The following is a 27,993-nucleotide window of genomic DNA, read 5'->3' as shown; positions in this document are numbered from 1 at the left end:
CAATGTGTGATTTTTTTAAAAAATTTTGGGATGGTGGTGTGCCACAGGATTTTTTAATGTAAAAATGTGTGCCACGGCAAAAAAAGGTTAAAAATCACTAATGAACACAATTTGTACATTGCTGGGTTCTTTAGCTTGTGCCTGGTTTATATCCATCAAGCCTCAAACCTTTCCCCAGCTTCTTAGGGTGATCAATATGTTTAATGTATAACATTTATTGATAAAGTACCTCAAATTTATTTTGCTTTGATAATTATTTTTTTTACTCTAGATGTATTTCTTTCATATAGGTGCAGAGAGTCCACAATTTGTTACATATGGGATATACTTTCCTACCAGGAGGCAAAGTTTCCCAAACCTCAAAGCCTATAAATACCCCACCCACCTCACTCATATCTGTTTAAACTTTGCCTCCTTTGCAGGTGGTTAAAGTATGATGTGCTTTAGTGATAGGTGCTTCAGTGTATATTGAAGTCTGTTTTTTCCCCTCAGAGTATAGTGTTGGTCAGAGGGATATGAGGGGAGTTTGCCTAAGGTTATCATGTTCTACCTCTGTTTAAAACCTCCAATGGGCTATCTGTAAATCAGTCGCAGGGATTCATCTCCTTCCTCCCTTTATAGTTTAACATACTCCCATTTCTGTACCTCTGCTGATGTTTTCAGCACTGGTTTGGCCTGTCTGCATTAGTGGACGAGTGTCTGTCAAATTTAAGGTATTTGTTTTTTCTTTTTTTAAACCAGCCCCTTATGACGTAATTTTCGTGCCATTTTTCTTGCGCTTTTTTTTGCCGATATTGTTGCACATTTTTTAGCTTTAAATAGCCGTTCTTTGCATCTGACAGCTCACATTTTATTTTATAAGGGCTTTGTTTTCTACATAAACTTATACTTAAAGCTCTTTAAGTATTTTTGACTACCTACTCGGCAAAGATTATTTTTTTCTAAAAATTGTAATTTTTCTTTTTTCCAAAAATGGTTTTCTATTCCAAAATGGAACAACCTACTTCTGTCCCTGAAATCACCATAGGACTGGAGTCTAAACACCTTTCTACTAAAGCTAAGTGTGTCTATTGCACAACTTCTGAACTGCCATCTTCAGCAAATATGTGACTCATGTATATTTTTATCACAACCTACCTATGTTTCAATTTCACAGATACATGTAGATGGTGTACCCCCAGCAATGAAGAAATGTGTTGCTGCTTCAATTGAGAAGGCTGACTAAATTTCCACCTTCAAATAAGCGTAAGATCAGCACATTTTGCCTTCATCTAGTAAAATCTGTACTGATCAGAGTAATGACTTATCTTCTCATGATGATAATTCCTCTGATACTGAGGCTCCATCTGATATAGAACCAGATACATCGTCTTTTTTTAAAAATTGAGCACATTTGTTCTCTTTTAAAATAACTTTTAGTCACTTTAGGTGTTGAGGTTCTGAGGATATTCCTTGAAACTAGTTAAATTCATTTTTTAAGTCTTACATTGTTATTCCATATATATTTCCTGCTCCTAATGCAGTCTCTAATATCTCTAAAGAATGGTCTAAACCTGATAATTATTTTAATCATTCTAGGTTTAAAAAAAATGGTATCCTTTATTTGCTGCTAATTTAGAGCTATGGGAAACTAAGTAAGGTAGATGGGGCTATTTCTTCTCTAGCTAAACGTACTATCATTCAGTTAGAAGATAGTACTACTTTCAAATATCCTTTAAATGGGGAACTTGAATCTTTTTTGAGAAGGGCTTATTTACATACTGGTTATGTTCTTAGGCCAGCTTTATCTATTGCTGATGTAGCAGCCGCCTCTACTTTTTAGATTTCTAATCTTGCTCAGCAACTTTCTTCTGACCCTGAATGCTGTAATGTGAAACATTTTTTTTTTTTTTTTAATTTTTATTGTACATAAAATAAAACAAATAGATATGACAGGGCATTCCCGACATCATGAAAACAAAACAAAAAATTCGCCATACAAGGCAATCATCTCATCCTTATTACAACTATAATTTTCGTACTTCAGTTTTATACAAACACAAAAAAAACAAAGAATTCGCCATACAAGGCAATCTCATCCTTATTACAACTATAATTTTCGTACTTCAGTTTTACTTCAGTTTTATACAAAAAAAAAAAAAGGGAAAAACAAACCCACAACAAGGGAAGGGGGGGCCCCCCAATACTTAATTCCAATTTGGAAACTCATTTCTAGCAATCGCGTTATTCAATGTTTCTGACTCTCTAAAAGGGTATATTAACCGTTTCTGTTCTATTTCCGAAAAAGCCTGAATAAATCTCCTCCACTTGTCAAGGAAGCGTTTGATCTGAGTTTCAGAACTGTCGTATCAAATTGCTCCACTATTAGTTGTCCCTTAATTTTATTAATACATTCTATTAAACTGGGGGCTTTCGTGGACTTCCAATATTTCAGGATTAAAGACCTCCCTATTAATATTGCTGTATTTACAAATTTAAAATTAATCTGTTGTCTGGGAGTTTGATACATAAAGATAATATCCTCTTTTTCCAACTTAATCTTTTTCCCGTTAATTCTGTTCAGCCAGAAATTCAACTTACTCCAGAATTTTTGAATCTTTGGGCAGGACCATAGACAATGGGTCAGATCCGCTAAAGGGAAGCTGCATCTAGCACATTTATTTTCGGCATTTTTATCCCATTTAGTTTTTACGGCAGGTGTAATATATACCTTATTTATCACTTTCATTTGGGACTCTCTCCAACCTATAGATAGTGTTGCTTTGTCTACTAAATTGAAACTTTTTTGTAGCCTCTCAATTGGCTGTCGCCAGCTTGCTGCTAAAGCCCCTATTCTTGTTGTTTCTTGGAACTTTTTTATTATCTTGTACCAAAAGGAGATAGAATAGTTTCCTTGACTATACATATTCAGTACCATATTCATTTTTTCGCCTAAACTATCTTGTATAGATTCTTTGTTAAAAGTTTCTAGAAAATGCCGTATTTGCAAGTACGCGTAAAATTCATTGTTTGGGATTCCAAACTCACTTCTTAAATCCTGGAACGTTCTACAAGCTTTAGTGTCCCTATCTTGCAGTTGTTGTATGAAAGTTAGGCCCTTCCTCTTCCATCTATGAAAGACTTTCGACTCTATTGCTGGTATAAAATTGGGGTTCCCCACTATAGTCAAGTATTTTGAGTATTCCGGGCTAACTCGTAGTAATTTCAAAAGTTTATGCCATGCAATAATTATATTCTTAACGGTGGATAGCTTTTTAACTTTATCTGGTTATTTCCCATTGTAATGTAATAAAGCTTTTAAGCCATATGGGGCCACTAGAAATTCTTCTATATCATTTGTGGCGAAAGTTTGCCTCTGTTAGCCATTCTAATGCAAATTTACCCATACATATTAAATTATATAGCTCTATATCTGGAAAAGCTAAGCCACCCCCTGATTTAAATAGTGACAAATTATGTAATGCAATCGCTTTACGTTTGTTGCCCCATAAAAATTTTAGACAGTCCCTTTTAAATGATACTAAATCCTTACGATTGATAAATCTAGGTAAATTTTGTAGCAAGTACAGGATTTTAGGGAATAGGACCATTTTAATTAGGTTTATTTTACCTGACAAGGTCAGTGGAAAATTAGCCCAGCTGGCCATATCCTTAGACAATTTTGCCCAAATTTGCGGGTAATTTAGTGTATACCAATTTTCAGGGTCTCTAGACAGTATAACTAAATATTTTAACTTTCCATTTGCATTCTTGAATGGAGCATTCTTATAACTATCTTTTTTCTTTTAACCAAAAAATCTCTGATTTATCAAGATTTACTTTATAGCCAGCAAACTTACCGAATTCACATAGAATTTGAATTAGTAGAGGAATATTTTTTTGCGTATCTCTTAGGAAGACCAGTAAGTCATCAGCGTCTAGTAAAAGCGTAATTCTTCTATTCCCTAGCCATATCCCATCTATTTCCTTTCTCAAATATATCGCTAAAGGTTCAATAGCTAAATTGAACAAATAAGGGGATAACGGGCACCCTTGTCTGGTTCCTTTCTGTAAAGTGAAATTTTGTGATATATTACCATTTATCAAGATGTTAGCCTGCGGCTCGTTATATATCAGTTGTACCAATCTGAGGAAAGAACCTGTGATTCCATAGTTTCTAATTGTTGTAAATAAATGATCCCATGTAATCATATCAAAGGCTTTTTCAGCATCTATAGATGTGATATCCATATCTGTTTGAATCCCCTTTCCCTTTTTTTAATCTGGTTCCAATAGTAGTCTATTATCAACTGTACTTTCCTCAGATTGGTTGTAGAAGTCCTATTAGGCATAAAGCCAACTTGATCTTTATGTATTAATGGGGCCATCATTTTCTTTAGTCTTTGGGCAATTACACTCATAAGTAGTTTATAGTCGCTATTTAACAATGAGATGGGTCTGTATGAACCCATCTCTTCCGGGTTCTTACCTTTTTTCAAGACTAATGAAATTGTTGAAGTTGTAAAATATTTGGACTGCATTTTATTATTGATATATATTTTATTAAAAAGGCCTAACGTAGGGATTATTTCTTCCTGCAAAATTTTATAAAGTTCTATCGGAATCTGATCTGGGCCAGGGGCCTTGTTAATCGCAGTTTTATTAATTACTTTCTTTATTTCTTCCTGTGCTATAGGTCTATTTAACTCGTCTAAGTCTTCTTTATCTAGCTTTGGTAATCTAATTTTATCCCAAAAATCTGCTTTAGCTTCCAAATTAATCTTATCCTTTATATATAAGTTTTGGTAATATTTATATATATATATATACTCGTTTATTTCTTTAATATTAGTCAATCTCTCTGATCCCTTTCTAATCGTCTCTATAGCCCGTTTCTTCTTCCTGACTCTTACTAAATTTGCCAAAAATTTACCAGCCCTGCCACTGTCTGTAGAAAAACGCCCTTGTTCTAAGATCTTCTTGTCTTACCTTTTGCATGAGAAAAATGTCTCTTCCTAGTTTGGCCCTTATATATTTGTCCCAGAGTGTCCCTGATCTATCACTTAAGAACGCATTATAACAATTACGTACTTGTCCTGCTAGCTGTAACTCTTTCTGTTGTGCTATCCGCTTATTTTTCACTAAATATGCCTTGATTTCCCCTCTAATGAACGCTTTAAAAGCCTCCCAGAAAATGTCATAGCTATTTTCATATTCCTTATTGTAATACATATATTCCTGCCATTTTCTCTTTAACCAGTCCTTGAATTGTACATTTGTACTTAGGTATGTCGGGAAAAAAAACTTTGCTGGGTCTCTTTTGACCCCTTTAAACTTAAAATTTAGTACGATAATAGCATGGTCTGATATTACCACCTCTTTGATATCTGCTGATATTTCTGTACCTAATAAGTTTTCCGAAATCAAGAAAGCATCTATCCTAGACATAGTTTTATGACTCTGGGATATACAAGAAAAACATTTTACATCTGGGTTCTGAATTCTCCAGATGTCCTTAAGTCTTAAATTTTTACACAAATTCTTAAGTAATTTAGTTTCTGCTCGGCTATTGCTATTCCTAGAGGGTTTTAGCCTGTCTAATGTTGGATACATCACCATATTTAGATCGCCTCCCAATATTATGTTCTCCGTACCATATTTCATTAGAATGACTTGAATCTTGTTCCAGAAAGCTTTAGCTAGGCTATTTGGACCATAAATATTGCATAAAATCAGAGATCTTTCGTATACTATAATATGTAGAATTGCAAACCTTCCTTCTATATCTAATTCTTTCCCCACAATTTTATAATCTAATTTTTTATTTAATATGATTGCTACGCCTCTTTTTCTTGTCGTGCAGGGTGTTGCAATCACCTCCTCTACCCATCCTACTTTAAGTTTGTCTAATTCCTGTTTTTTTAGATGTGTCTCTTGTAACATAATTATATCTGCATTATTTTTTTTACATTTTTTCAAAATATTCTTCAGTTTCCATAATGAGGAAATCCCTCCCACATTCCATGATATTACTTTTAGTTGTTCAGCCATCAAATATTATAATAAACCCTATAGTGCATTGCGAGGAAAAAAAAAAAAAAACGGGGGGGGGGCCTTGGGTAAGGAAAGACAAGGTAGGGAAAATAGAACACAACATAAAACATAATAAACAATAAATCCAAGCATAATATAAAAACCAGATACAGAGGAACCCTCCTCCGTATCGCCCACAAATGCTGAGAACATCATGCTCAGCTAGAACTATAACCCTAACTGCTCTTGGAAGCTCTAGCCTATTAACCATAATATTAAAACTATTAATCATCTCAAACTTTATTCTTTCTTAGAACCTGGTTAATATCTTTTTTGAAGTACTTCCTATATCTATGTTCTTGTTACTAAAAATTCTGTCTAGAGTATAGGAAATCTTTCGCTTCTTCGTAATTATTCAGTAGAACGTTTCCCTGTTCATTAAAAATTTTGATTTTGGCTGGATATATGATTGAAGCTTTCAAGCCTGATTTGATTAAGCTTGTACAAATAGGTACCATTTCTTTTCGTTTTTTTGACGTTTCTACTGAAAAATCTTGGAAAAGCAAGATGTTATACTCTCCTATCTTTACTGGGAATTTTTTCCTATATTGACTCATAATCATGGCTTTATCCTGAAAGTTCAAATACTTAACAATAACTGGTCTAATCTTAGTCTTACCATCCGCATAGGTTCTAGCGCTACCTAATCTGTGCGCTCTTTCAACCTGTATCCCTTGTGGGGGGATTTGCATACCCAATCCTAGAGGTAGCTGTATTGCCGTAAAGTGTATTAAATCCTGAAATTCCTCTATCTCTGGGAGTCCTATAATTCTGACATTGCTTCGTCTAGCTCGGTCCTGTAATTCTTCAACCTTATTTTGCAGTACATGTATTTGGCTAGATTGTTCCTTTAATTTAGTCTCATGTCTGACATTCATATCTTCTATATCAGATATTCTGATTTCTGCTTCTTGTAACCTCTCTGAAAACTGTAACTTCTGCCCTTAATTCTGAAATGTCCCTCTTTACCTGGTCAAATTGGGGCAACATAATGTCTGGTAATTGTTTTACTAGGTCCTGAGACTCCATTGTATATATATTTGATGTTTCAAGCACGCTTCTATTCTCTATGTCTAAACTGTTTCTTTTTAGACTTTTCTTTCCCTTTTGGTGGCATTGCCGGTGATTTATTTTTAATAGTGACAAACCTTTCCATATGTATGTGTATAAGTGGTATAGACTAATAAGGGCCTGGTGGTGGCCTAAACAGATCCAGGTGAGGGGACTGGAAAAGGGGAGAGAAGAAAAAAGGGAAGTGATTGACGTGTGAGGGGTAAATTCTAAGTGGTGTGTTAACACTTATATTCGTGTAGGGTGTGACTAACTACTGTAATGCCTGATTATAAGTCGAGAAAGTTATCTATTTTTTAGAAACACTCAATTATATATAGATATCAATATAGCTCATATTCCTTAGATACCCAATGTCTCAGTAGGTTTCCAAGCAAGCCTTTATAATCTGTTATGTATATGCTTTCAGAGCTTTAGCTAACCACAGTTAAACATTTAACTTTTCTAGGATTTTCTTAAATTACCATAGTTATACAATGTTAAATCTTAGCCTATTACAATACTTTGGGAACCTAGTGCTTTGTATCTTGCCACAGAAAAATTAAATATAGCTTAATATATAGCTCTTCAGATTCTCTAAGCAGTCCAGTTCCTATTAAACGTTCTTATAATTAATTTTCCAAGTGTCTCTATAGATATATCATTCTATTAGTGCTAAGGGCAGACTGTCGCTGACTATTTGCACCAAATCTAGCCGATGCTTCGCCCTGTTTCTACTTGTCAGTTATAATTGCCTTCTTGCTATAGGCTCCTGTATAGACAGATAACAAAGTCTTAGACTGGCAGCATTCAATAGCCTTTATAAGCTTATATAGCAAACTCGTCCACGGGCCAGTTATTTTTCTTTCAGCAAAATTTATAGTGATCTTGAGTATAAGCCGCAACCAATGTAAACCATACCAATTAGCCCAGAGAGAAACGGGAGAGAAAAAAAAAGGGGGAGTATATTCTTCTCCTTCCTGTTCCGCCAGGACTTCACCCACCTTGCGGTACCTGGCTAACAGCTGTAGTATAGAGGTTTCCTTACTCCATGAGATACTGCTACAGCACTTTCTTTTACTTTAGGCATCTCAACCATTAATACAATATACAACAAGCATCCTCTGTTGAATCTCTCCTGGACGCCTTATTATATGTTATTCTTCGTGGGGGGGACCCTGTTTGCATCAGTATGCTGTTTCATATTAGGGGGGGTTATTACGCTGATCGTCCTTCCACGAACAGGCCTTGTCTACTTGGGGACCTCCTTCCTTAGCCCCTATTCCACCAATTCTTTACATACTCCCCAATAGGCATCATCAAAAGTGCATACCTGGCCTTGTCCTGTCTCCCTTAATCTTCGTTCCCCCCACACCGGTTCTTCCAAACAGTAAAAAGAAAAAGTACCTTACATTGAGGTTGTTTACTGTCTCTCCGGGCTTGCAAGTGGACTTATCTCTTGCCGTTTGTAGATGTCTCTCCACTCCGGAGCTCTGCTCCTCCAAGAGGTGACCCAGGCAATGGGTCTGCTGTTACGCCTATTTCGTGGCGGCCGTTTTGCTCACCCTCCTTCGGGTTCCAAGCTTCTCGCTACTGCTGCGGGCACCAGGCAGATCGCCTGAAGGTCAGGCTTGTCGAGCCAAATCCTCGGAGCACTTGGGGCTTGTTGCGCGCTCTCTCCCAACCAAAGCGCTACCGCACGCAGCGTCCGTGCAGCTCCGCCCCTTCCGGCCGTCCTCCCAAACTGCAATCGGCTGTTTGGTCACTTTTGGTAATGTGAAACATTTACTACAAGAATGGGATGCAGTATTTGACATTGTCAAAATTAACATTAAAACTGTCTTTAGCTATTCTTTCTAGAAGAACTTTATGGCTTACAACTTGGAATGCTGTTATGGTTTCCAACATGAGATTACTATCTTTCTTTTCAGGGTAAGAATCTATTTGGTTCACAATTAGATTCTATAATTTATTCCATCACTGGAGGCAAATTATAGCTCTAAAGGGAAGTTCAAGGCTCCAAATCATTTTCTTTCTTTTTGAAACAAAGATCAAAAGCCTTCCCCCTCTCCAAAAGCCCCTGGCTCTAACTGGAGACCTTCTTCCAATTGGAATACATCTAAACAATTCAAGAAACCTAATCCTGTTTAGAAAACAGCATGAAGGTTTGACCACCAATCTAGCTCCCCTGGTAGGGGGCAGATAAAAAAAAATTCAGAAAATTTGGTCAGAATCGGTCCAAAATCCCTGGATTCAGAATATTTCTCAGGGATATCAAATTAGTTTCAAAATGAAACCCCCAAGGGGGACGGTTTTATTTAACTCATGTTCCAAAACATCCATTAAAAGTTCAAGCTTTTCTAACATGTCTCACATCTAGAATTTATGGGAGTGATTGTCCCAGTTCCTCTACAGGAACAAGGAAAGGGTTTTTACTCCAATTTTTTTTCATTGTTCCAAAGGAGAATTCCTTCAGACAAATCTTGGATCTGAAAACACTAAAATTTGTAAGAATTCCAACTTTCAAGATGGAAACTAAGGTCTATTCTACCTTTTGTTCAGCAGGATCATATGTCCACAATAAACTTACAGAATGCTTATCTTCACATCTCTGTTCATCCAGACCATTTTCGATTTCTGAGATTCTCTTTTCTAGAAAAGCATTTTCAGTTTGTTGCTCTTCCGTTTGGCCTAGCACCAAGAATATTTACAAAGGTTCTTGGTGCCCTTCTATCTGTAATCTGAGAGCAGTGTATTGCAGTGTTTCCTTATTTGGATGATATCTTTGTTCTAGCTCAATCTTTTCATTTAGTAGAATCTCACATGACTCAACTATTCAAAATAATGGTTGGAGGATCAATTTTCTAAAGTTTCTTCATTCCTCAAAGTTCACTTATTTGGGATTCCAAATACTTGGTGTCCATGACTTTCTCTGACAGAAAAGAGACTAATAGTTATGTTTCAGCTTGTCTGAACCTTCAGTCTCTATCATACCCTGCTATGTGCATGGAGGTGTTAGCATCATGATTGCAGCATTGGACGTAATCCCCTTTGCTCGTTTCAACTTTGCATGCTGCGCCAATGGTGCAAAGATTATACTCTAATATCACAACTAATATTCTAAGATCCCAACACTTGTTTATTATCTGACATGGTGGCTAGACCACCAATTTCTTCAGGGGGCTTCCTTTGTTCGCCCTACCTGGTCTGATTACAACAGATGCAAGTCTTACTTGGGGAGCAGTATGGGGGCCCCTGACTTCACAGGGTGTTTGGAATATTCAGGAAACAAAGATTCCAATCAATATCTTAGAACTCTGTGCTTTTTTCAAAGCTCTTAAAGCTTGGCCTCTTTTGAAGAACAAACCTTTCCTTTGTTTAAAAACTGACAATATCACAACAGTGGCATATGTCAATCAAGGGGGAACTCAGTTACCTAGCCATGAAAGAAGTATCTGATACTTTCTTGGGCAGAAACCAATTCCTGTCTAATCACTGCGATTCACATCCCAGATGTGGACAACTTGGGAGGTAGGTTATCTCAGCCGTCGGTCACTTTACCCGGGAGAATGGTCTCTCCATCAGGATGTATTCTTACGAATTAAGATTTGGGGTCTTCCACAAATTATTTTTATTATTCTTTATAAAGCGCCAACGGATTCCGCAGCGCTGCCCATGGGTACAAGGATAACAGTACAATTGAGAAATAATATAAGACAAAATTTTACAGACAAAAACAGGGGGAATTGAGGTCCCTATTCCCTTGGGAACTTACAATCTAGATGGGTAGGATTGGAAACAGGAGGTGGGGACTGCAAAGGTGAGAATATTAGTGAGGAGATAGAGGGCAGCTGTTAAGTGAAGTTAGTATGTTAATAAGTCGGGTGATGAGCTTTCCTGACCAGAAAGGTCTTTAGGAAACGTTAAAAGGAGGAGAGGTTAGGGGCAAGTCTGACAGCACAAGGAAGTGTGTTCCAGAGGTTTGGTGCCGCCCGAGAAGTCCTGTAGTCTAGCATGAGGTGATGGTAGAGGACGCAAGAAGCAGGTCATTGTTGGATCTTAGGGGGCGGGCAGGAGTGTATTTGTTGATAAGTGAGGACAGGTAGAGTGGGGCAGCATTGGTGAGGGCTTTGTAGGTCAGGGTGAGAATTTTGAATTTAACTGTTGTGAATGGGGAGCCAGTGAAGGGACTCACAGAGAGGTGCAGCAGAAACAGAGCGTCGAGAGGTGGATTAGTCTGGCAGATGCATTAAGGATGGATTGGAGGGGAGAGAGGGAGTCCAGTTAGTAAGTTGTTACAGTAGTCAAGTTGGGAAATTACCAGGGAGTGGATTAGCTGTTTAGTAGTTTCAGCACTTAGAAACGGATGAATTTTGGTGGTGTTGCGTAGGTGGTTGCGGCAGGATGAAGAGAGCAATTGGATGTGGGAAATGAAGGACAGATTTGAGTCAAGCGTGACACCAAGGCAGCGGACTTGGGGTGATGGGGAGATAGTGGTGCCGCCAACAGTGATGGAAAAATAGATCTCATGTCCTCTCATTTGAACGAGAAACTTCCCAGATGCTTTGCAAGGTCAAGGGATCCTCAGGCAGTAATGGCAGATGCTCTAGCAGTCCCTTGGTCATTCCAATACAATATGCTTATAAATTTCCTCCACTAGTTCTACTACCCAGAGTTATTTAAAAAATCAGGATGGAAGAATCTGTACTTCTGATAGCTCCTGCGTGGCCTCTCAGGATCTGGTATGCAGATCTAGTTTGGATATCCAGCTACACACCATAGCATCTTCCTCTAAGACCAGATCTGTCTCAAGGTCCCTTCTTTCATCCAGACTAAAAATGTATGAACTTAATGGCGTGGAGTTTGAACACTTGGTTCTCAGAGGTTTTTCAGACTCTGTAATTAATACTATGATTCAAGCAAGAAAACCTGTTTCCAGGAAAATTTCTTATAAGGTTTTGAAAACTTATACTGTATATCACGACCTACTGATGTTTCAAATGCTCCTTCTGTTTCAATTTCAGATGCATGTAGATGGCGTACCCACAGCAATTAAGACATTTTTTTTGTTCAGGCTTTGTCTACAATAAAACCTGTAATTAAATCTTTCTCCTCCATGGAGTCTCAATCTAGTGTTAGTCTTTACAAGCTCCTCCTTTTGAGCCTATGCATTCTTTAGACATTAAAGGGACACTGAACCCAATTTTTTTTTATCATGATTCAGATAGAGCATGCAATTTTAAGCAACTTTCTCATGGTAGGAATGTATATCCCATATGTAACAAATCATGGACTCTCGCCACCATGAAAGGAATTAATTTATCAGGTAAGTTCTTACATGAATTGTTTTTATTGCTAGGTTGGTACCCCAGCTGGACAGATGTGTACCGCCTGTGCCTCCCCCACAGGCTGAATTACATGGATTTCCACAAACAATGCTCCCTGAACCATGGATGCTAATAAACAGCAGCACTGCGTTAGAGGATTTATTTGGGTAAATTGTCATGTCTTCTCCTTAAATACCTTCACTTACCGTAATTTCAGAGAAAAAGTTGCCCAAAATAGAGATTTTTTCATTTAACCTATAAAAACTAATTATATTTTTACCATCTTTAGGTTTCTCTCAAAATTTTACATACTGCATGTGCAGTCACAACACACATGGTTGGTTGTAAAAGCTTCCTTGGGATCCCCTGTGTTCACAAACAGCAGACATGAATGGCTTTGCCATTGCTTTTTTGGTAATTAGGCTAATTGCAGCTGTGCTCCACACTTGTAATATTGCTGGCAGTGAAGGGGTTTAACTAGCAAGGGTAATATTATTGTAGTGTAGGTACTCTCCCACCTCCCTGATACCTCTCAAACAACTCTAAACCCTCCCCCTCTAAATAGTAACAGCCATATTAGGTACTGGCATCTGTCTCCCAGAACCTAGTTTGAGATTTTTTAAGTTTAAAATAGTTTTTCTGTAGTGTAGGGATCCCCCTCCAGTCTATAGGGACTGACTCTCTCCCTCTGTCATAACCCTTTTCTGTAGCATAAGGTCCCATCTCTCCCCCTCCCTCACCTAATCTTTTTTAGTAGTGTATGGAGCCCTCCCCTCTGCGATGTACCACCTCCCTCCTTCCCACACTAAACCACTGCATCACCGCAAGCTAGTATAGTCAGTCTGTATTGGCGATCTGCCTTTATATGGTAGAGAGCGTTCAGTACGTAAAATATGAAGGAAGATGTGTGTTTTTTTTTTTTTCCCCTGGCTGCAGTCTTCATTGTCAAAGCTGACAGTGGGGACTGCAGCATGTGCCAGAGTTTTGGACATAGGTACTTCATAAACACTGAGCAAGGTACTGTGGCAAAGTAACTACAGCCAATTGGCTTAAAGGGACACAATTGTTCCAGTTAAAAACCTTAAGTCACTTTTTTTGGATGCTGTAAAAAAAAAAGCAAAAATCCTTACTTACTGTACTCATTCTCCTTCCTACTTGTCTGCCACTCTTTTGTTCCAGAAACACAGGGTCAGACCATGGGAAGCTGTAATGTTGGCTTCTATAGAGAAAATAGATGAGCAGAGGCAGAAAGGCTGTATGAACATGCACATTTCTTCTCTATATAAGATAAGTTACAGCTTCTTATTGACTAGCGCTGTGCGTCTGAAAGGGAAGAAAATACAGCGGAGTAGGGAGAAGAAATGAGTAAGGTAAGTGTGGATTAAAGGGACATTAAACAGTTATGCACAGCTATAAAATAGTAACTTTTAACTGTTCCTGCATTTCATCCTGTTCCTGCAGCTTTTTTCAAATCAGTTCTAATAGCGTAAAGGTGCCAGATACTGAAGCTCCGCCTCTTTGTACTGGGTGCCGTCATCTTGGAGATAAAGTGTTCTCCCAGCCTGTGACAGAAGGGGTGCACACTCAGTAGTATTGGTCACTTTTTACAGCTGTATCATTTGCTTGCAGTTAGTGTGCATGATACATCATGTGAACTTTGTTTTTGCATTTTTTACAGTTACGCAAAATATATTTTATAAAGCACTCCAATAATATATAGCATTGCAGCAGCTGCACAAATGTAAATTACTGCTCTGTATCATGCACCCTAACCTGAAGCACTTATACAGTTGTCAAATAGTTGACAAACTCTGATACAGGTATGTAAATGCAAACTGCTTCTGTCAAAGGTAGTGAGAATACCTGGTCTCCAAGATCGCTGTGCCCAGTATAAAGAGGCGGAGCTTCAGTATCTAGCACCTTAAAGGGACACTGAACCCAAGTTTTTTCTTTTGTGATTCAGAGAGCATGACATTTTAAGCAACTTTCTAATTAACTCTAATTTTTCTTCGTTCTCTTGCTATCTTTGAAAAGGCATCTAAGCTTTTTTTCTTTGGTTTAGCATTCTGGACAGCTTTTTTATTGGTGGATGAATGTATCCACCAATCAGCAAGGACAACCCAGGTTGGTCACCAAAAATGGGCCGGCATCTAAACTTACATTCTTGCATTTCAAATAAAGATACCAAAAGAATGAAGATAATAGGAGTAAATTAGAAAGTTGCTTAAAATGTCATGCTCTATCTGAATCACAAAAGAAAACAATTGGATTCAGTGTCCCTTTAAAGCTATTAAAACAAGAGAACTGATTTGGAGAGTGCTGCAGGAACTGGGTGGAAATTCAATTACCTAGTAGTTACTTTTCTTCTAGTTGTGTACAACAGTTTATTGTCCCTTTAAGTGGGGTTGCTTGTACAAACCTTTGTATTCACTTAGTGATGCAGTATCAAATGTTAATAATTCAATACAAAATAAGAGCACTTCCAAGGTGCTAAATCTAATTACAGGTAGCCCTCAGTTTACGCCGGGGTTAGGTTCCAGAAGGAATGGTTATAAATCGAAACCGTTGTAAATTGAAACCCAGTTTATAATGTAAGTCAATGGGAAGTGAGGGAGAGAGGTTCCAGGCCCCTCTCAAAATTGTCATAAGTAACACCTAATACATTATTTTAAAAGCTTTGAAATGAAGACTTTAAATGCTAGACAGCATTATAAACCTAATAAAATAATCACACAACACAGAATATATAATTAAACTACTTTAATTGAACAAAAACATTTGCTAAACAGCATTATAAACCTAATAAAATAATCACACAACACAGACTTCACTTGCATTTTTCTGCAAACAGTTCTTTCTATGCATTCCAATCTGGACTGAGTTAGACAGGAATATCTTGTTCCTTTGAAATCTGCTCGATAGCTCAGGTCTGGTTAAACTGATTAATTTCAGCTTGCTTGGCTTTGCTGCAACACAAGCGGACAGCTCCACCTACTGGCTATTTTAATAAATGCACTGCTTCTCAATGCTTTTCAATAGCAGTCACATGACAAAAAATGTTGTTATTCTGAAACTGTGTAAATTGAACCGTTGTAAAACGAGGGCCACCTGTATCTAGAGCAGTTGGCTGGTGTCCATCTAGCTGATCTCATGTGTATTCACCACCACTTCCAGGGATCGGCTGCCTCTTTATTTTTTTTTTTTAAATCAGGTAAGATTGTTGTTTAAAGGGACATGAAACACAAATTATACAAGGATACCATGGGAACAAAGCAAATTTGATCAAATAAGTAAATTGGAAACTTTTTTTAAAAATGATTTGCTCTGTCTGAATCACAAAACTTTTTTGGGTTGGTTATCTCTTTAAATGAGACTGACAGCTGTTGTGCTGTTCTACCAATGTCCAAGTAGATATGGATTGGTTTCTAATTATAATAAGGGGACTGTCAGTCTAAAAGTGATGGAGAACAGATGTTAGATTTATTAACGGTTTTTAATTAAGCAACGCTTTTCTTGGCCTAATGACAAACTCCAGTTTCATCAGGCAGTGACAAAGTAAAACAGCTTGTAGTTTCCTTTGATAAGCAAACACATTGCTGTCTATTAAAATTGTTTAATATAGTTTTGAATTGGTGGTCTATTTAATGATCTTATTATAATGGCATGCCTAGCGTCATAGGCACTCTCCCCGACCCAATTCCATCATTGAAATCAGTTGCATGATTTAAATTTTTACTTATTTGTTTACATCGGAACTTTGTTCCAATGTAGACAAATAAGTACTGTCAGGAAAGGGTTAATACGTAGCATATTAATGTTCCTTTAAAAGTAACAAAGCATTGTTTTGATTTCACAAGTTTGTACACCCTTTAGTCAAAACACTTAATTTTTGTACCTTTACATTTAGCTAAATCACTGTAGCTTCAGGAAATGATGGCTTTGGGATGTTTTCATACTCGTCTCTAGAGGGCACTGTGTGCACATTTTAAAAAACTTACATGCATTTAAGGTATTTGTAGCTTTAAAGTTAATGTCAATTTAGATGAATCGGTGCCCAGTTTTTAATAATTTTATTAAAAACAAGGGCACTTTAATTTACATTTCACTTGTTTTCTTCAAATACTTACCTTTTAATCCTGATAGCTGCTGCAGCGCTTCCTCCGCCTGTTGCAAGCCCTCTTCGTGGGTTCAAAATGATGAATCCGGCTTCCTCCAATCACTGCATTGCCTCAGGCCATGATTCCCCCCGGGGGGGGGAGCTGCGATTGGAGGAAGCCGGATTTGTCATTTCTGACGTATGAAGAGGCTTCCGACGGCCAGGGGGAAATCTGGAGCGGCTGTAAAGATTAAAAATGACTTATTTGCAGAAAATGAGTGAAATGTAAATTCTTATGAATTAAAGTTCCCTTGTTTTTAATAGGATTATTAAAAACCCGGGCACCAATTCATCTGAATTGACATTCACTTTAACGTATGAAATTATCTGCTATATGAAATGTGAAGTTAGAAATACATTTAGCTGAAATTAGGCTAGCAAAATCAATTAGTTTCTTTTTAAATGGTTTCACCTGTGCTTTAGTGTACCCTGCAGATCCCGTTTTTTTAGTGACCCTGGGCATTTCTCTGAGGAACACTATCAAAATCAAAGCACTTCCGAAACAAGGTATTATAACTGCACCTTTATTCTTAACACTTTCATATTAAACTTATTTTGCCCTTTGATGTTTTATCAAAGGGACAGTCAACACCAGAATTTGTTGTTTAAAAAGAAAGATAATCCTTTTATTACCTATTCCCCAGTTTTTCATAATCAGCCCTGTTATTATACTTTTTACCTCTGATTACCCTGTATCTAAGCATCTTCTTACAGCCCCCTGATCACATGACTTTTTATTTATTATCTATTGACTTTCATTTTAGCCAATTAGTGCAGTGTCTTCCACAAGCCATGGGCGTGATCACAATGGTATCTATATAGTTTACATGAACTAGCTCTCCCTTGTTGTGAAAAGCAAATAAAAAAAGCGTGTGATAAGAGACGGCCTTTAAGGGCTTAGAAATTATCATGAGCCTTCCTGGGTTTAGCTTTCAACTAAGAATATCAAGAGAACAAAGCAAAATTGGTGATAAAAGTAAATTGGAAAGTTGTTTAAAATTACATGCCCTATTTGAAACAGTTGGTTTTTATTTTTTGGTTTTGACGGTCCCTTTAAGAGTTTTATCTTTAATATAACATTGGTTTTAAAACCTGTTCTTAGCCCTCCCTAACAGGCCATATTTTGATGATATCTGAACTGGAGCAGAGGTGAAATAATCAGCTGATTAGTAAACATGGTTATTTTACATGCTCTCATCCAAGGTAATCCAGAAAATCTGGCCTTTTAGGAAGTCCCAAGGAGAGTTTTGAAAACCAGTGGTATAAATACATAACCATTTCTAAATCCCATATGTTAATAAACAGTTTTTGTTAGACTTTACAGGTCTATGCTACCTGACACTCAGTCCTCATCAGAGCTGTACAGTGAAGTAAAGACAGTCAGTGTTGGCGTTGGAACCGATTTGGACTTGTCAGACTTGAGTTGTAAAGACTATAGGTTTGTAATCATGACCCCCTTATGAGCATATGACTGGATCCACCTTGTTTATTTATATTGTGTATTTTCCAGAGATTTACTATTAACAAAATAGTAATTTAAAAATACCATGTTTTTGTTTTTAAAAACTTTTACTTGAAAATTAGTTGTACAGTTTCAAAGATGTTGACATTTTTACCCTTGTGATGATTTGTTTGTGAGATTGAAGTGAAGGTCTCTAATATTTGTTTGATTTCTTTTATATGCTACATTATGAATATTTAATTTGAAATCTAAGTACACACATTTTGGGATGTCTTTTAAAGTGATATTAGTTTTTTTAAATGTTTTTTTTGTATATATCAGCAATTAAGTACTGGCTTACAAAAAGCCTCCAAGTATTTAGAAATGTCACTTTGATTATTTGTAATAGGCACACTGTGCTTTCAAACCTTGGTGAATAAATTTATCTTCCTTGTTGTGGCTAAACATGACTGGTTTACTGTTCTAAGCATGTGTGTGTAGCTGGTTGGGGCAATATGTGGCACTGATTAGATAATTTACTTTCAACTTTGCTACGGAGTATGGGCATGCAGGGTTTTCACAGCAAAAGCTGACAAACCTTGAATTCCAGTACTATTCAGAAATTAACACTTTTTTCAATCATTTAAAAAAAAATACTAAAACTTTTTTTTAGCACCATTTAATCATTCTCTTCTAGGTTGTGTTCTGTAATGCATGTCTATTTAAAGGGACAGTCTACTCTAAAAATTTGTTTTAAAATAGATACTCCCTTTAGTACTCATTCCCCAGTTTTACATAACAAACGCAATTATAATACTTTTTACCTCTGATTACCTTGTATTTGAGCCTCTGCAGGCTGCACCCTTATTTAAATTCTTTTGACAGGCATGTATTTTAGCCAATCAGTGTTTACTTGTAGGTTAATCCATGGGAATGTGCACAATGTTATCTATATGGCACACAAACTAGCACTCAAGCTGTAAAAAAAAAATTCAAAATAAGATTTGGCTTTCAAGATCATAGAAATTAGCATATGGGCCTACCTAGGTTTAGGTTTCAACAAAATACCAAAAGAGCAAAGCTAATTTGATACTGTCACAAACAGATTCTGTAGGGAAAAAGTGCTCTCCATGTACCAGTAGTTAGAGGCTCAATGGAGAGGGGGTGTAGCTGTATCCTTCAGGTGCTGGGCATTCAGTGCTGCAACAGGTGTCTACTCCACACCCAAACTAGCAACAGGAATCCAAAACTAGTGCGCTCTGGCTCCCAACAAAGGACAATCCACAAATGGATAAAATCTTCAAAATTTATTAATCCAAAGTTAAAAACATAAGAGGTGAAGCTCCATGTAAAAGCAAACACAAGAAAGTGTGGTATAGTTCCTATGCAGATGCGTTTCGTGCACATGCGCACTTGGTCACTGCATACAGGTGACTAGACCAGTGTTTTTCAACCAGTGTGCTGCGGCACACTAGTGTGCCGTGAGAGATCCTCAAGTGTTCCGCGGCAGACTGACAACAGTGACATATTTTTTACATTTTGCTCATTTTTTATTCTGGGACTTTTTTTTATTTTGAGTGAGATGACTGAGGGTAACTGTGCAGCGGCAGCTCGCTTCCCCGACCTGTGTTCACACTTGGAAGGAACCCCCCACCCACCACAACACGTGTCTAGTGCCGGCTCTACACGCCGCAACACTTCAATTCCCCATGCATGTTGGCGCAGCTTTGCTTCTCCTCCAGAACAGTTTCAGCCAGTGGGGGTGTCCCTCTTTCAAATTTTGAAATATTGGGAGGTATGGTACAGGCTCATCGGACATTTACAACCATGACATATTGACATTCATTCAGACAATCATTATGATTGTTTGTGAATGAATGTCAGTCATATATAGTTTGTAGGAGGCATGACATGACATTAGTGTGTGTATATATCTATATCCATATCCAAGTAGAAAGCAGGCACTCACTGGGCTTTATATAGAAACATATCCTTTATTGCAGATATTAAAACGACATAACGTTTCGGCACATTTCCTGCGCCTTTGTCAAATGTCACCCAAATACATATAACCTAACGGTGGTCTTGGTGTTAGGTTATATGTATTTGGGTGACATTTGACAAAGGCGCAGGAAATGTGCCGAAACGTTATGTCGTTTTAATATCTGCAATAAAGGATATGTTTCTATATAAAGCCCAGTGAGTGCCTGCTTTCTACTTGGACATTTCTATTTCTCTTGGCAGTGCACCTTGGCATTTCTCACGGAGGGGGTAAGATTGTGCTGTCCAGTATTATATACTGTATTAGGCTACAATGTGTGATTTTGTAAAATTTTGGGATGGTGGTGTGCCACGGTGAAAAAAGGTTGAAAATCACTGGACGAAACCACCCACACTTAAATATCCAAATTTTAAAGATATATGTATACTAATTTTTATGTATTATGCCTGGTTAGCAGCTCATTGTAATGTATCCTGAACATATATTGCATATCAAGTTAATTTACCTATTACAATTTATCCAAAAATATATATTGCAAGTTAAACCTATCACAAAATATCTAGTTAATTGAACATATGGTAAACTACATCTTTTTAAGAATTTACAAAGAAGGTAATATCTATAATTAATAATAGCTCATGATGTTATAACTTATACAACATTTGTGCATTGGTGTGTTAATCTTATGGAAATTAGTCAAAAGAAGGGAATTTATACGTAATTATTAATGCACAAAATCCATATGAATAATCCCCTAGTACCTACATTGTTTCAAAGAGATACAATGGAGCAGACAATGTTATCTACAGTTGATTACCTTTACTTGCATTTCTAATTGATACATTTTGTAAGTACATTTTCTAATAAGTGAATAAAAGAAACCTTTGTCAAAAAACAAAATGTTTGTGAACAGATAAAGATACCTCCTCATGTTAATACCTAAAGGACTTGAGGTTTTTAGGGGGAAAATCCAATAGACCTCTCGTTTAATTTGCTCTCCCTATTTTCCCCTCTTTTCCATATAGGGATGTGATCAATACTGTGTAAGGTTAATCAGGATGTGTCTGAATTGTGCAAAATTTTAAAGTGTCTAGAGACAGGAGTGTGATTCTGGATCTTCTATAGATCTGAGATGTTCCAGGAATCTATCCTTTATGGCCCTTTTAGTTTTTCCTATATGTTGTTTCTGACACAGTTGACAGGTTAATAGATAAACCACACGAGTGGTATAACAATTGCTGTAATATTTGATATTATGTTAATGTCCTGTTATACTGGACTTAAATGTATCTCCTTCCGTTATGTAGTTGCATGTTTTACATGAATTTTTTTCTACATTTGAAAACGCCTTTTCTACCTTTGAGCCACGTGGTCCTTGTGTTCTTAGGGAGTTCTGAAGGAGATAAATTTGTCAATGTTTTATGCTTGGGTATAGGTTTTATAACATCATGAGCTACTATTAATTATAGATATTACCTTCTTTGTAATTTCTTAAAACAATGTAGTTTACCATGTGTTTAACTAGATATTTTGTGATAGGTTAAACTTGCAATATATATTTTTGGATAAATTGTAATAGGTAAATAAACTTGATGTGCAATATATGTTCGGGATACATTACAATGAGCCGCTAACCAGGCATAATACACCTATAAAATTAGTATACATATACCTTTAAATTTTGATATTTAAGTGTGGGTGGTCTAGTCACTTGTATGCAGTGACCAAGTGCGCATGCGCACGAAACACGACTGCATTGGAACTAGACCACACTTACCTGTTTGTTTTTACATGGAGCTTCACCTCTTATGTTTTTAAATTTGGATTAATACATTTTGAAGATTTTATCCATCTGTGGATTGTCCTTTGTTGGGAGCCAGAGCACACTACTTTTGGATTCCTAATTTGATGATAAAAGTAAATTGTAAAGTTGTTTAAACTTTCATGATTTAGACAGGGCATGCAATTTTAATTTTGTCTAGACTGTCCCTTTAAAACTATTACCTTTCTTATTACAGTGCTGTGGTAGCTTTCTGATATGTATTCAAACGTATTACAATTCTGGAAAACTACCTTTACGTTTCATGTATAAGCTGTTATGACTTGTTAATATTGCCTAAATGACGTAAGATTTTTTCTACACTTGGTTTTATCTGCTATCAAAGCTGTCCCATTTTACAGATGCAAATCAATATCAAAACTATGTACCTGTGTATTTATTATATATATATCTTAAAGGGACAGTCTACACCATAATTTTTTTGTTTTAAAAGAAAGATAATCCTATTCCCCAGTTTTGCATAACAACACGGTTATATTAATATACATTTTACCTCTGTGATTACCTTCTAAGCCTCTGCAGACTGCCCCCTTATCTCATTTCTTTTGACACTTGCATTTTAGCCAATCAGTGCTGATTCCTAGGTAACTCCACGGGCGTGCACACAATGTTATCTATATGGCACACATGAACTAACGCCCCATAGTTGTGAAAAACTGTCAAATGCATTCAGATAAGAGACGGCCTTCATGGACTAAGAAATTTTCATGAGCCTCCTAGGTTTAGCTTTCAACTAAGAATACCAAGAGAACAAAGCAAAATTGGTGATCAAATTAAATTGGAAAGTTGTTTCAAATGACATGCCCTATCCGAATCACAAGAAGTGGCAGTAGATGAGGGAAAACTGACGGTTTGGATATTAAGTGCAAAATACTAGCTTTAATATGGGACAAGTAGTGGCTCGGCAGTGAAAGCGATAAGTCTATAGTATGCACTAAAGCCTCTGGAGTGAGGAAGAAGCACAATTGTAGATATTTTGCAGCAAAAGCAGTTTGTTTCCATTAAACGGACACAAGTCTAAATTAAACTTTCATGATTCAGATAGAGAATGCAGTTTCAAGAGACTTTACCCTTAAAAACACTGTGCACAAGTAGAAAACAGAATTAAATTGGAGACTTTGAGGCACCAGCTACTACTGAGCGTGTTCAGGAGTTCAGTGTATACATAGGAGTATGCATTTTCTGATTATGTAATGCTGCTATATTTAAAGGGACAGTATACTTGAGAATTATTAAAAAAAAAACAGATAATGCCCCTTTATCTCAGTGCTGTTTACAGACTTGCATTTTAGCCAATTAGTGCTGGTTCTTGCATAATCATCATTCTCCACCGTAGTGAGCACAATGTTATATCAGGCACACATGATTTGGCACTGTCTAGCTGCTGTGCAAGATTTAAAAAGCACTGAGATAAGGGGTGGCCGGATACAGCCTAGAAACAAGCAGACTTAGAGGTTATAAAGTATATTAATATAACAATGTTGGTTGTGCAAAGCTCTGAAGGATGGGTAGTAAAGCAGTTACCTATCGTTATAAAAAAAATACTGTTGCTATCATTAAGAACAATATGGAGGAGTATTCAAATGTAATCCCTTTAAATTAACTTTGTATTAGCAATCTTCAGATACATTAAATGGACACTAAACCAAAAAAAAAATATTTTGTGATTCAGATAGAGAATGCATTTTTAAGCAACTTTCTAATTTACTCCTATTAAATTTACTTCATTCTCTTTATTTGAAAAAGCAAGAATGTAAGTTCAGATGCCGGCCCATTTTTGGTGAACATCCTGGGTTCTTGCTGATTGGTGAATAAATTCACCCACCAATAAACGAGTGCTGTCCAATGTTAAGCAAAAATTTGCTAGCTCCTTATCTGAGATGCCTTATTTTTCAAATAAAGATAGCAAGAAAATGAAGAAAAATTGATAATAGGAGTAAATTAGAAAGTTGCTTAAAATTGCATGCTCTATCTGAATCACGAAAGAAAAAAATTGTTCGATGTCCCTTTAAGGGACTTTTTTTAAATTATGATTTGTTAAATGTGTTGCAAATGTGTAATTGTTCAACAGTATCCTGAACTCTCATAATTCATCCCGCTATGAGACAGATGAGGCAACCCTGCAGCGGAGACAAAAGCAGATAGACTATGGCAAGAACACGATTGGTTACCAGCGTTATATTAAAGAGGTTCCCAAGTTAGTATCTGTCACTTCTCCCCTGTTATTTATATTTTCTAAATTCTGAGTTTTTACAAAGTGCTGCAATGTTTAAACTTGTTTCCCCCATATCTCTTGCTATGGACAGGGACAGATATTAAACAGGCAAGAAATAGACTTTTCCAACAAAACAGTCTATTTGATTGCTTTTTTATCTGTCCCTAATTGTTGCCAGCAGGAGAGATAGTAAAGGGGTTCTTAAAGGGACAGAAAATCCCCAATTTTTTTCCCATGATTTGGATAGAACATAGTTTTAAACAACTTTCCAATTTACTTTAATTATCAAAATGTTTATTCAAATTTGCTTCATTCTCTTGGTATCCCTTGCTGAAAAATAACGATCACATATCCTACACTAGAGGGAGCTTGCTGCTGATTGGTGCCTGCAAACATTTGTGATTGGCTAACTAGATGTGTTCAGCTAGCTGCCAGTAGTGCAAAGTTGTTCCTTCAGCAAAGGATAACAAGATAATGAAGCAAATTTGATAATAGAAGTAAATTATGTTCTATCCAAATCATGAAAGAAAATGTTGGGATTCCTGTGCCTTTAATGGTTTAATAATAACTGTAAATGTTATGCCTGATTGAAACTAAAATCATAAAAATTAAAACATGGAGTTTGCTATTCGTCCAGTCTAAAAAGGGCACATGAACAATAATGCAATTATGCAAATACATTTTCCAGAGTTGAGCCTTTTTTTTTAATGGACCTTCCAGTTCCAGACATCTGACGTTTTCTAAAACTGTATTTACAGCACTGCCAAGTATCACAGCACAAATAGGATGCTGATAAAGTGCTGATGGCACTACTAGATTTTATAAAGTAAGAGATGCCCTTATTCACAGATCTATAGAATTAACACCTTTACTACTGGGAATTTCAGAGAAAAACTTGTCAAATACCTGAGAATTTCACACCATTTAAGCAGAAAAATAACTTTTTACCTATCAAGCCTATTTTTTTTTTAAGCAGATAAACCAAGGTATTGATCGAGGCCAATTTTGCTATATTTTATGCCAAATTCCATAATTTCGAAGCCAAATGCAGTCATATAAAGCTAACTTTCACAAACTTTGGGTTTCCCACTGAAATTATTTACATACTGCTTGTGCAATTATGACGCAAATTATTGTAAAAACTTCTCTGGGATCCCCTTTGTTTGGAAATAGCAGACAGGCATGGCTTTGTCATTAGTTTTTGGTAATTAAAAGGTCGCCAATACCAGCTGCACACCACACTTATAATCCCCTCAGTAAAGGGGTTAAATAGCTGGTAAGGGAAATACTATATTAATTTAGGTATTACCCTCCTACCTGACACCTCCCACCCTTACTCATCCCTACCATCTTGGATACTGGCAGACTGCAGTTTAGGGCTCCCAAACGCCCCTCTATCCCTCCAACTAGTGGCAGCCATCTTTGGTACTAGTAGTTGTCTTCCAATACCTAATTTGTGCTTTTTGGTTTTCAGTAGTATAGTGGTCCCCCATTTCACCCCTTTTCTTTAGTGCAGTGCCCTATCTCTCCCTCTCCATTCTAAAAACATTTTCTGTAGGTGGAGTCCCTATCCCCTCTACTGCTGGGCTACAGACCCACCTGCACCAGCAAATGATTGTTAGATGGTGAGTGTCACCTAGCAGTATGATAGGCAATTTACCAGCATGGTGTATATATGTAATTTTGGCTTAAGGGGTTAAAGGGTTAGAAATTTTATCATATTGTGACATAATTACTATATTATATGGAATAAAATAAAAGTATATAAAAATGGTTTCTAAATGCCTAATTTTTTACTTGGAACAACTCTATAAAAGAGTGGTAACGACTACCCACAAAAGGAGGCAAACTTTGTTAATTCAGCTACCCCATCCAATGGTGAGGTAGCTGCAAACAGTGATTTTAAATTTATAATCGTGCCACTTCGCATGCACGTTTGTATTAAAAGGGTATTGCATGCACAATGTTTCTAAAATTCACAGCCGACTTATTTATTTTTCCTAACCATCAAATGTGCAGACTGAGTCTCCATACATTATCCGCATTATAAAAATAATTCACTTTGCTCGTTGGTCTAGGAGCAGTTGGCATATTTACCTCTAACAAATTTGAGATTCTTCTGCAGCTGCTGCTCTGTCCGTGCGCCTTTTATCTTCTCTGTGGTGCGCCACTCTCTCCGGTGTTGACGTCACGATCTGGCGCCTGGATAGGCATGTTGGAGAAAGCAGAGGGGTCTGCAAATGTGCATTCATCTGTCAAAAACCTGATTAACTGCGCATGTGTTCCACCATTATGTAACATTATAGGGCCAAGATAATTTGCACTATAATGGGCTTGGCAATATTATATATTATGACGACAAATTGCATGAAAACAAAACTTAAGTGTTAATTGCAAGGACTGATATCATATAAAGTAGATTTAAATGTTGGTATTAAAACTTTGTGGGTTTCCTATCCCTTTAATATTTGAATTCTATTCGGCTAAGGTGTTGTATGTATCAGTACTGAACATTTTGAATAATTCAACAAAATTTTGATGCACTAATAAGCACTCTATCCTATACTAAACAGAGAATAAGAAGAAAAAAGTCTGCAAATAAATTTTAATCTTTAATATGTACAAATTGGAAGCGTGATTAAAAACAGAGGGCATACAATAGTCTGCCCACAATACTTGGGAGGATAAAGAGGATAATATTGGTTATACAACATAGTATGTAGATGAAAATCCATGGCTGAATAACTACATAAAAATAGTAATATAAGTGTAGGCATAAAATATCAGTGATAAAGTAATAAGCCTCAGTAATATACTCCTAGATTCTTGACAGTGCACCATTAATTCTGTATATTAGTAGATCCTTTGCAATTAGTAGTATCTTTTGCAATAAATATGATACATTATCCAATATGAAATGATCATTAGGCTGTAGTGTAAGTTAAATCTTAAAGGAATAGTCTAGTCAAAATTAAACTTGGATTTTTTATTTGAATGTAAGCTTAGGAGCCAGCCTGGGTAGTGCTTGCTGATTGGCTGCTATATTTATACACCAATCAGAAAGTGCTACCCAGGTTCTGAACCAAAAATGGGCCAGCTCCTACACTTACGTTCCTGCTTTTTCAAATAAAGATACAAAGAGATGAAGCAAAATTGATAATAGGAGTAAATTAGAAAATTGCTTAAAATTGCCTGCTCTATCTGAATCACACAAAATGTGACAAAAGAACTTAAGGTCTGCAATGTCACTTGCTTATCTAGCTGTAGGTAGTGACTACACATAGTATTTCTTAGTGCTCGTTTACCAGCAAAACAAGTTAGTTAGTTTGCTTTTTAAGTTTCTTTTTATGTTGATTTAACATATTTTTTGTACTAAAGGAGAATAATTTCATATCCCTTTAAATAAGTTTTTTGGACATCAAATAATGGTGTACTTCCTATTGGTTAGCTTTTATTTCTAAGGTTTTTTTTCCAATTCCATCACCCTAATGTTGCTTTTTTACACTTCTGCCTCAATATGTCACTAACACTTAATATATATATATAATTTACGTGCACATTTTCTGTAGATGAATTAATGGATTTCATTGCAGACACCAGCGAAAGCCAGGAGTTCACCCTTGCAGCCCAAATAAGAACAAAAAATATAGCCGTCGTTCCTGGGACATGCAGATTAAACTTTGGAGGCGTGCTCTGCATGCTTGGGATCCTCCATTACCGTACTCCTTTCCGTAAGTATCAGTGTTTATGTAACCGTTTTCATATTTATAGAACTTTTAGTATTAACTGAAGTTGGGTTGTTTGTGCCTTATCCACAAAAATATGCACAAACATTTACTTTTACCATTTTTTAAAAAAGTTACATTAAAGGGACATAAAACCGAAAAAAT

The 27,993-nt window shown here is 36.5% G+C and overlaps 1 protein-coding gene across 2 annotated transcripts in view; it reads left to right on the top strand.

Moving 5' to 3' along the window:
* Positions 1–27,993, top strand: part of LOC128665069 (oocyte-specific histone RNA stem-loop-binding protein 2) — a 54,335-nt gene that overhangs the window by 1,927 nt on the left and 24,415 nt on the right. Inside the window, exons 2-6 of one of the 2 annotated variants that reach the window (XM_053719820.1) lie at positions 12,482–12,616; positions 17,029–17,112; positions 17,921–18,043; positions 23,960–24,085; positions 27,697–27,834. In XM_053719820.1, coding sequence (XP_053575795.1) covers positions 12,482–12,616; positions 17,029–17,112; positions 17,921–18,043; positions 23,960–24,085; positions 27,697–27,834 — 606 coding nt within the window. The remainder of the gene's footprint in view (positions 1–12,481; positions 12,617–17,028; positions 17,113–17,920; positions 18,044–23,959; positions 24,086–27,696; positions 27,835–27,993) is intronic. The other variant, XM_053719821.1, reaches the window with a different exon arrangement.

This window comes from Bombina bombina, chromosome 6 (genome assembly GCF_027579735.1).
Source record: "Bombina bombina isolate aBomBom1 chromosome 6, aBomBom1.pri, whole genome shotgun sequence".
Taxonomy (NCBI): domain Eukaryota; kingdom Metazoa; phylum Chordata; class Amphibia; order Anura; family Bombinatoridae; genus Bombina; species Bombina bombina.
Note: the sequence above shows the minus strand (reverse complement) of the source record. Positions and strands in the feature narration are given on the sequence as shown.